Below are 10,515 nucleotides of genomic sequence, written 5' to 3'. Positions count from 1 at the left end.
GGCTTATGTTAAACACATTTTGCTTAATTACTTGGATTGGGAATTGGTGTGTGTATAGGTCTATTGTGTATTTCGATATGGACACATTGGGTTCGACTCCTCACTTTAAAAACGTGAATCTTTGCTATCACAATAATCACATTATGTACTTTGCATAGGCTCTTCTTTGAAGCAGCGGTGCAGTTGCGGATATAGAATGTTGAACTATATGGGAGAGGGGTGCAAACGGGGGAGTGGAAGGGGGGGGGGGTCGTTTGAATATCCATTTTTTATTGAATCACCTGTCAACGCCGTCCAATCAGCGTCGACTACGGGAACATTAATTGATGAAGGTGTCTCTGGGCTCGCGCACCTCCCCATGTCATTTTATTTGTGGCTTAACCAGCAGCACGAATACCAGCTGCATTTTTAGCTCTTATTCTCTCTCTGTCTCTCCCCCCTCCGCACTGTTAGTTGCTCTCTCTCTCTCTCTCTCTCTCTCTCTCTCTCTCTCTCTCTCTCTCTCTCTCTCTCTCTCCCTCTCCCCCCCTCCTCTCTCGCTGTGGCAGTGGCGTACACCTACCCCTCGGCTCGTACTGCTCTCGACCAGAGGGGAGTGGAGCCGGCAGAGGCAGGCAGGTAGAGAGAGCAGAGATCCGGCTTTGGTGGACACATCCGTCGCATTCCTCCACCATGCCAGACCGGGGCCGACAGGGACTGGATGCCGTCGGCTCATCCAATGCATTAGACGCCGCCGCCGGCTCCATTTAAACTCTTATTATGTCAAAGTTTGCAATCTGATGACGCAGCAGTGTGGACGCATCATCACCAGGATGCCTTGAGTTACATCCCCGTGCAATTTACAGGCGATTCCCTTCTCGTTTGGCAGAGGACAGTAATAATACACTCCAGATCAACTAAACATGGGGGACCTGGAGTGTGGTTTTGAGGAAATGCAGGGAGTGAAACTGGGGTACCTGCTCATCAAAGGCAAGCAAATGTTTGCCTTGTCTCAGGTCTTCACCGACCTCCTGAAGAACATTCCTCGGACCACCGTGCACAAGCGCATGGACCACCTGAACGTGACGAAACACCACTGTGATCTGGAGGAGCTGAGAAAGCTCAAAGCAATAAATTCTATCGCTTTCCACGCCGCCAAGTGCACTCTCATATCACGCGAGGACGTCGAGGCTCTGTATTTCTCCTGCAAGACGGAGCGCGTGTTGAAATCCAACAAAAGAAAGGTGAAACCGGCTCCCCCGGGACAGGACGCACGCCAGGGGACCCGCGCGGACGCACACGCCGGGCTGTGGCGGCAGGAGAAACTTTGGCTCAGTTTGCACAGCGGTCCAGAGAGCCTGTCACTCCAAAACAAACCCGCGAGGCTGAGAGCGGTCCCGCCGCCCGACTCCAAACTACCTCAATTTTACAACAAATCCCGCGGCCGGGACAACAATTCAGCGCCCAAGTCCAAATGCAAACCCTTTAAAAACTATGAAACGCCTCAGACACCGGGGAACCGGCTGACGTTCGGCCAGAGACATTCGTTTTTCCGGAGCGCGGTGACACACCACCGGCAGCCCGTGCTGCACTCCGCCATAGCGGCGCAGCAGTCCATCAGCGCATCCAGCGACCTACTTCACAGGAGGAAGAGGAGGCGCGACGGGGGGGGCGGCGGCCGCAGCAGCAGACACAGTTCACACCACCCCCCGGTGCTGGTCGTGCACCCCAAATGCTGCAGCAAGGCCAAGTCATCCGGCAACGGGACTTTGGGCACCTTTCACTTGTCTCATGATTTTTACCTGCACGATCCCAGGCCCAATCACCACCACCACCGGTCCACTTTCCTCGAGAGCTACAGCAGTGACACGGAGTCCAGCACTTACTCCGACCGGGCTAACAACGATTCGGATTTCGGTTCCAGTTTCTCCACGAGCAGCAACTCTGGGAGCTCCGACGAGGAGGAAGACGAAGATGACAGTCCATCTAGCTCCGAGGTCAGCTCGGAGGAGGAGAGCTCGTCGCACTCGGACTCCAGCTCGGTGTCTAGCCGCGTCTCGGTTCAGAGCATTCGGTTCAGACGAGCCCGGGTTGCCACCAACCTCACCAAAAGTGTCAACACTAAAGCGTCTCTGGTACTACAACCTACTTTTCACTACAGCCACCAGCAGCAGCAGCACATGACACAGGCCACTATGGGACTGGACCCCATGAGTATGCATGAAAATGGTCCAAAATGTGACTTTAGTAGCAACATTAGAAAGGAAATGGGGCCATTGCAGCCCCCAAATTTCAGTTTGATCGATGTTCGCGACAGCTTTTTCTCTGAGTGGAATTCGGGGGGCTATTTTTCAGAAGGGCACAGTGATCCAAAGAGAGCATATCCTCCTCCGCGCAGGACGCCGGGGCATCCAAACAAATGTCCATCTGCACTGAGCTCACACTGTGCCCATGACAAAGACACCAAGCCCTCCAAAAGTAGGCTTACCGACAACCAGCTCGAGCTGGCCGCAAATCTAAAAAGCGACGTGAAAACCACCACCATCAACAACAACAACCTAAAAATACCCTCCCCGCTCAAAACCGTAAAGACTGAAGCCGAGGAGCCCCCCGTGACCACGACAGGATATGACAGGACAGGCAAAACACCCCCCATTAACTTTCAAAATGTGAAAATTAAAGTGGAGGACTCGAGCTACGACGAGTACGAATATTCGTATCAAACCTCTGTATTCCAATGCAAAGCAGCCACGGAGAAAAACAATGGCCCATACCCCGGCGGTGACATCAAACAAGCCTTCAACAACAACACAACTAAAGCCATTGAGGATAGCGCTGCGGTCCCATGCAGGCCCCCCGGGGCCCCCTCTCCCTCTCAGGAATGCAAGACCACTCAAGACGCTCCTTGGACGGAGCAGGGAGACTACAAAAACGGCGCGAGGGTCAGGAAAAACTACAGGACTCTGGTGCTCGGGAAGAAAAACGGAATTCCGAGGGCGCAAACAAAACACACCGCGTCCAAGCTGGTCGATATAAAGGGCTCCCTTTCTCGTTCCGAGGGATCCACGGAGGATTTATCCGGGACTAGTAAACGCAAACGCGCGGTCGGCAGTGTAGCGTCGCCGGCGAAGAAGGCTTTCAGCTTCATGGCAAATTTCCCGTCTCCGCCGTCACTTGTTGTCGGCAGAGACGGGGATTTGTGTCCCGCTTACTCCCTGAACTCGCTGAGGGACCCCCGGCCGCCCCCTCTCTCCCACCCCGTGTGGCAATGGCAGCCAGGCGGCCAGCCTCTGCCTCTCCCTCCCCCACACGCACAGAGGACCAGGAAATGCTGAGGCTTTTCTGGAAGAGAAAAAAAAGAGAAAGAAACACGCCGCCATCGCTTTCTATATCGAAACCCGATGGGGGCGAAAGAAAAATCTATATTCTGCCGGTCTTAATGGGACTGAGGCAAGCACACAGATGGCCTGAACCATTGTTGCTTTTAATTGTCTCACTGTTTCAAATCTATGGATTATTTACATTCCCCGGCGTTGTTGTTGCTGTTTTTTAAAGTGTAGGCTACGCGTGGATATGCTCCGTGACGCGCATATTTCTTTTTGAGCCTCAAAACCCCAATAGGACCGTGAGACTGGTGGATTTATGCTGAAAACAGACCTTTAAATAAGCTATACTAAATCCTAAGCAATAGGCTACATGGGTTTGCAAAGTGTGTTTACTTGACTGTTTCTTCTGGAATTATTTCTCCTTCGCCTTTATGCTCGACCTGTTGGATTGTATAAGCAGCCAGGGTTTTCAGCCAGGGTTGTGCTTTGTGTGTGTTTGAGAGAGGAGAGGGGGGGACCCCTCACCTCGTAAAAATCACTGCATTCCATGTGATATTTAGGCCAATTTGTTGGTGTTGGCTTGTAGTGAGGGAAAGTTTGGTTCTATAGTCAAAAAAGAAAAGGAAAAAGGGTTTCCCCATTTGTGCCACTGCGTCTATTTCATTAAGGCCCATTTCCCTGTATTGTGTGATGACTAACGTGGAATGGTAGGATATGGTATGTGCTTGCCACACAGCTCCATGTCGAATCGTCCAATTCTACATAATTCTAAGCAAAAACATAGGCTCATCAATGTCTGTCTGTGCGTGTTCACAGCTAAGCCTTCGCTAGATTGGATCCGGGTGCTTGTGGGTTTTTCTCTCTCTTTTTTTTGGGTGCTTGTGATCTGGTTTTCAGTATTGTTTTGATATCTCCAGAGTATTTCCTGCAGGTTTGCATTTTGGACCGTGCACAGGCGCGCGCGCGCCACACACGCACACACACACACAGAACCAGCGCCATAACAGGCCCAGACACAACACAGGCCTTATGTACAGACAATCAAACGCGTGGGGGGCTCAGGCCTTCATATCACACCGTTAGTTCTCATGTTAGGCAGGGTTTAAGTGCTTAGGGCCCCCCTACCCCACACAAATCCATTAGCTCACAGAATTTGAGAGCATATCACATTGATTTGCCACGTGAGTCTGTGTGTTGTCGTTCTATGATGTGAATTGTTCCGAATTAAGGGCTATATATAACATGGAGAATGACAATGCCAGCAATGCATGTTGTAGGGCAGGCTATAGCCTGCAGGACAGCCCCCGTGGAAAATATACCAAAACAACATCCTGCAACACATTGCAACGTGTAAGCTACATGTAGCTTAGTGGCTGCAGAGAAACAATGCGAGAAAGCACAAAATGATGTAAGGCTTGCATTGCACTTTGATACTATTGGGGGTCTGGTTTCAGCTTTAGGATTTTGGACTATATAGACCATAAAGTGATGTCTGGAAAATGCTAAAGAAAGAAATGTGGCTAATGTTGATATGGACAAAAGGCTCAAGCGTTGATTGCATTTTGTAGCCTATTCATTGTTTGACCTACTTGTTACTTATGAATGAGACAATGCTCCGAACAGTTTGGCTAGTTAATTTTATTTCAATTTCACTCCTAACCACCAAAGCTGATTGGGGGATTTGGTCAGGACTTGTCCATAGGCTCAGGAACACACAACAAGGCCTATATCCAAAACGAACAATTCCATATAACGCATATATAGTTAACAATGGTCTGTTCACCTATAGAAAAACAAAACAAGCCCAGAATCAGGTCAGCAAATGTCATTTTTGACAGGTCAAAATGTTTTTTTTCCACAGCCTATTAATTATGTCAAAACATGTCCACGTGTTTATATGGCCGCTCAGTGAATGTATAGTTTTAATTTCACCCCCAAATTCAACAGCTTGCCTTGAAAAACAGACCCCACCAAAAAATAATAACAATAATAATAGGGGAAAAAATACGAATATTGAATACGACTGCAGTTATACGTCCGTAGATAGGGGGTTCCCCTTTTATGGAGGACGCATGCATCCATGCGTCCATGTGTGCCACAGCTCCTTATAGTCAAATCCTCAGTGTTAATCTATATCCATATGGTGACCCATTTGGTTACGTTTGTTTTGTACACCCAGAGAGTAAAATTAACAGGGTTTTTCGCAGTGCATATATGATGTCATTCATTCGGAGCGCTGCAGCCATCATTTGACCATTTGACGGGTGAATGTAAAGAAATGTACAAATCTCTCTTTCGCCCTGCGCCTATAGATCAGTGTGAGTATAGCCTACACATGTGGTAGATGTTTAGCGGTGTGATTAAAGGGCCCATACATATACAAGGTCTCACTCAGCAATACACTGACTGACTGAGTGTTGTACTTTTAAGTGTAAAAAAAGAAAGAAAAGGGAAAAAAGCACTTTGCTGCATGCCTAAAAGCTCCCGGTGAGGAGGTGCAAGCTTCACCTGCGTTTTACCAACGCCTCCAACCTAAAGAAAGACACAAGAATGGCTTGATCGTTAACAATCTCTCGATTTTGTAAAATGGAGGGTTGTTCGTGGTTGTGTGTCTAGGGGGGGGGGTCTTTCAGCGTTTAATCCGCGTGTCAAAAGCATATCTACGGCACAGGACGAAGAGTGGTCGCCCCAAAAAGCTGCGCTTTCGTCAGCGAGGGCACGCCACTCACACACGCGCGCGCGCGCACACACACACACACACACACACACACACACACACACACACACACACACACACACACACACACACACACACACACACACACTATTCTCAGGCAAGCAATTTGCAATTCATCGCTGAGGGTTGTGCATGTGGTAATGGCGTGTTGGGAGGGACCCTCCGTTAAGACAAATAGACGTGTGACACAGTGACAGTGACGCCCTCAACGTAAACAATTGCATCGTAGTAACTAAAGGCCGACCCCCCCCCCCCCCCCCACCACCCCCCATCTCCTCAATAGCCTATAATCCATTCAATCTCTTTTACTTAGCTTTTTTTATTCAATACTTGAGGTCAGGTTTTGACGAGAAATTTGAAGTCACTGGTTGTTTATATGAAACAGAATATTTATTTTTGTGATTTTTTTCTTTCAATTTTTTTTTAATATTGACTTTGTTGTGAATAACAGGACAAAATGCACTCGAAAAGGAAACTTGAATGGTGGATTTCTGAAGCACTTTCCCCTTCCTTCTCTTTTGTTGTTGAATATATGAAGCATTCATTAAACGCGACTGAGTGTGAATATTAAGACTGCGTTTTCATTCCTTTGACGGGCATGTATCATTTGGCAATGTGGGAGGATGAAGCTTATACATGTGTTGTAGCAAGGATATTTTAATTATTTCTGTTTACAAGTGTATGGTATGGCCTGTGTGTGTGTGTGTGTGTGTGTGTGTGTGTGTGTGTGTGTGTGTGTGTGTGTGTGTGTGTGTGTGTGTGTGTGTGTGTGTGTGTGTGTGTGTGTGTGTGTGTGTGTGTGTGTGTGGCCTATATATGTATGTATATATACATATGTGTATGTATGTAGGCCTATATATCATTAACACAATTAATTATGCTATACATGCCCTAACTTCATCTCAATTAAGAGTGTCATATGTATAATGAAAATAGCAGATCTACAAGCACACACGTTGTTGTGAGCTTGTACAGATTATTTACACTATTTTAAATATGTTTCCATATAATAACATAAACTTTGGACTTGCATAGCAAGATGTGGTCCTATAGGATGTATAATTGTAATGCAGATGAATGCTTTCCCTTTGTCACATGCTTATGTGTGTGTTGATGTGTTGTTTTAAATGTGCACATTATTTTGGTGCCACACAGAATAAAAGGGGGGTCTTCCAATGTAAAACAGACGAGGAGCAGCCTAACACACAAGAAAGCGTTTTAATGCCCTATATATATCTGGGCACTATATGAACACAAAAAGGTTAGAAAAACATGCAGACTTGACTACTGGAGACTAAAATGCGGAAAAACACACCCTTGGTTTGCCATTAGTCTACATTGGAATAGTCAGTGAATTGCATGCAATTTCCCATGAGGCTAGAACGTTTCTGGTCACATTCTGTACTAGTGATTACATTGAGAGAGGGAATGAACCGCAACCCACAATAATGTTGGCCGACATAACACATAGAAGAACAGCATATAAGCAGGTCCTTTTTTTTTTTACCAAACTTTATATGGCCCGCAAAAAGCTGCACTAACACTAAATATCATAGAGGAATTCACACTTTCCATGCATGGCCTATTTACGTCCAATTGCCTATGGGTTAAAATTCTCAACGTATATAGAGAATGAATCCCATGCAGCACGTACACTATACTGGGCTTTTAGGAGGACACGAGTTGGTTGAGCAAAGGCAGGCAAACCGCACGTGAGCGCACGTACGCAACGCACGCACAACGCGTGCACGCACAAAACAGGTGTCGGCTATATAGTTTATATAGTGCTGATATATGGACTAGTCTAACTTCAGCTTTCGAGGTTATAACTCTTTCGGGATAGAGAGGACGGTGAAACAACATGGCCAACAACATAGACCTTGGCAGGCTATAATAGTTACATGGGTCTGCATGCATCAGATTCAGCATACAAAGCAAACATTTATGATATGTGTGTTTGGAATATTGTGACCATTAATTTTGACTAGATATGCCACCATGTTGATTGAGAACGGCATAACGATAACCTGCACACATTTAAATGTTTTACTTTAGCCTATACTCTTTCCTGTATACCCATGGGGTTGTTTGGCGACTGGGGGCAGAACAGCCGACTGACTGAGCCGGCTTTGTAACCTCGGGATGGGGATAGAAAGCTGGCTCGGTCGGCCTGTTCTGCCCCTGGACAGCTCGGCTGCATGAAGTCATGCTGGCTTTTTAGGGTTAAATTCCAGTGCGGATTGGGAACCAGCAGACTGTAACTTCTATAGATAGGCCTATACGTATAGAGCAGAGTTTAAAAGAAACCTCCAATTTCCCAAAGGGCTCGGCCATTCAATCATAGGCTACTGTCGCGTTCTGTCCTATCTGTTATGCGTATACTCCTTATAGGCTAAATGCTGACAGATACACGCCGTGCAGGGAGGGTCAGCGCACGGATATATGCTATACTTAACTTAGCTCTATTTGGCCGATAAAAGCTGCGAGAGCGATTTTTATGTTCAATCTCTCAACTGTAAAGGGTTTGCACGCCATCAAATATTCATTAGAACGGTTAAATATACAATTATAGTAGGCAGCCTAACTGTTTATTTATTACCATACAGCTGCACCCAAATTGTTATTTTATATCGCACGCACACACACACACGCACAGACACACGCACGCACGCACGCACACACACACACACACACACACACACACACACACACACACACACACACACACACACACACACACACACACACACACACACACACACACACACACACACACACACACACACACACACACACACAAACACGCTACGCTCCCCCCACACACGTAGGCTCACACACACTACACTCACAGGCACGCGCGAGCGCGCGCACACACACACGTCTCCAATATATAGCCTATATATATATGACACGTCAGATTTCAGGGTTATTATGTAAAAGCAAGTCACAGCTTTAGTTAGGGACGGTCATCGTCTGAAACATAGGATATGTACAGGCTATACATAAAGTGCAACTCAAGTGTTAAACTCCAACACAGAAGCATATTATAGGTTCCACCGTGCTGCATCTTGCAAAGTCCACAAGCTAACAAGTTGATCCGGACAAAGTAACACGAGAGATTCACATTTCATACAAGCTGGCGTCAATATTTTGGCCAGCGAGTCTGTTGGCTATACCTACACTGTTTAAATAAATAAATAAATAAATAAATAAATAAATAAATAAATAAATAAATAAATAAATAAATAAATAAATAAATAAATAAATAAATAAATAAATAAATAAATAAATAAATAAATAAATAAATAAATAAATAAATAAATAAATAAATAAATATATAAATAAACAAACAAACAAACAAACAAACAAATAAATTAAAAATCTTTCAGAAGTTGCGACAAGTATACCACCTAAGTGTTGACACACAAAATGATATATAAATAAATAGTGATTCAGTAAAAAAAAGCCTGATTTCAAACGGTATGCTATATACTTATATGACTGTGTCCCTTATATGTATCTGGCAGACCGGGTGTAGCCTACAGCCCTACACTCTTTATTTGGCAAAAATAGTTGAATACAACTGCATGGGTGCTGTCTTTCTGCTTTCCGTGAAGCCAATTGACACGAATGACACAAACAGTGTCTATATTTTCCAATGACTCAAGGACTAATACATGCTGAACGTTTGCAGGGTTGCTAAAACTTTGCATTGCAGATATACGTGAAAATATAGGCTATATATAGCGAACCTATTCATACTGCACTGCATGGTTACGTTATGTAAAATAGGCCTATACAAGAAAACAATAAACAATTCAATTTCTACATCACCGTGTTCCCAATAAGGCCAATAACAACCTGCCTTTATGTTAAATAATTTGTCCTATTTACTGCAAGCCAATATGTGGCAGGTTTACAGCCGCTGTAATGCGATGACGTTTTGGATAACAGGTTAAAGGTCCATAACCCTTAATGACTGCAGTTACATATTCATTAACTCATTACCTGCTATGTTAATTCCGCCAACTGTGTTTGTGTCAGCATTGTTTTTGCCTCTCATGCGATGGAAATTAGGGGGAATGCGATCCCCCCGGTCTCCCCCGCTGCCTCTCACACGGGGCCCGGGGCCAAGGAGACTCAAACACGGCCAGTAGCCTTTACTGAGAGACAGGAGAGCCGGCTGAACAGGGACGTTGATATAGCTCGACTGCCTCGACAAGCCTGTGTTTGCTGCCTTACTGACCACCCTTTTCCCTTAAAAAACTTTGTTTTATTGAAGCCTTATATCTTATTGTTTTAACATGTTTTACTTTTATGCCTCATGCTTAGCGACACAAATTCAGCAGACCGTGATCCCTGCAAGCCTTTATTTGAAGTTATATAACTTTGCCTCAGTTTTAGATAAACCCAACACTAACCATCCCTCTAAATAAAAATAATTGTTAATTTTAAAAGTTTGAAAAAGGATTT

General features: G+C 45.4%; 1 protein-coding gene across 1 annotated transcript; it reads left to right on the top strand.

Annotated features, from left to right (window-relative positions):
- The first annotated feature begins 647 nt into the window (after positions 1 to 647).
- On the top strand, positions 648 to 6,123 carry skida1 (SKI/DACH domain containing 1). Its single transcript, XM_083778822.1, has 2 exons — positions 648 to 4,514; positions 4,554 to 6,123. Exon 1 carries the CDS (start codon positions 903 to 905, stop codon positions 3,312 to 3,314), a length of 2,412 nt encoding a protein of 803 aa, XP_083634948.1. The 5' UTR covers positions 648 to 902; the 3' UTR covers positions 3,315 to 4,514; positions 4,554 to 6,123.
- The last annotated feature ends 4,392 nt before the right edge of the window (positions 6,124 to 10,515 follow it).

Source organism: Protomyctophum parallelum, assembly GCF_964188405.1.
Source record: "Protomyctophum parallelum genome assembly, chromosome: 12".
NCBI lineage: Eukaryota > Metazoa > Chordata > Actinopteri > Myctophiformes > Myctophidae > Protomyctophum > Protomyctophum parallelum.
This window is presented reverse-complemented; position numbering and strand designations above follow the sequence as displayed.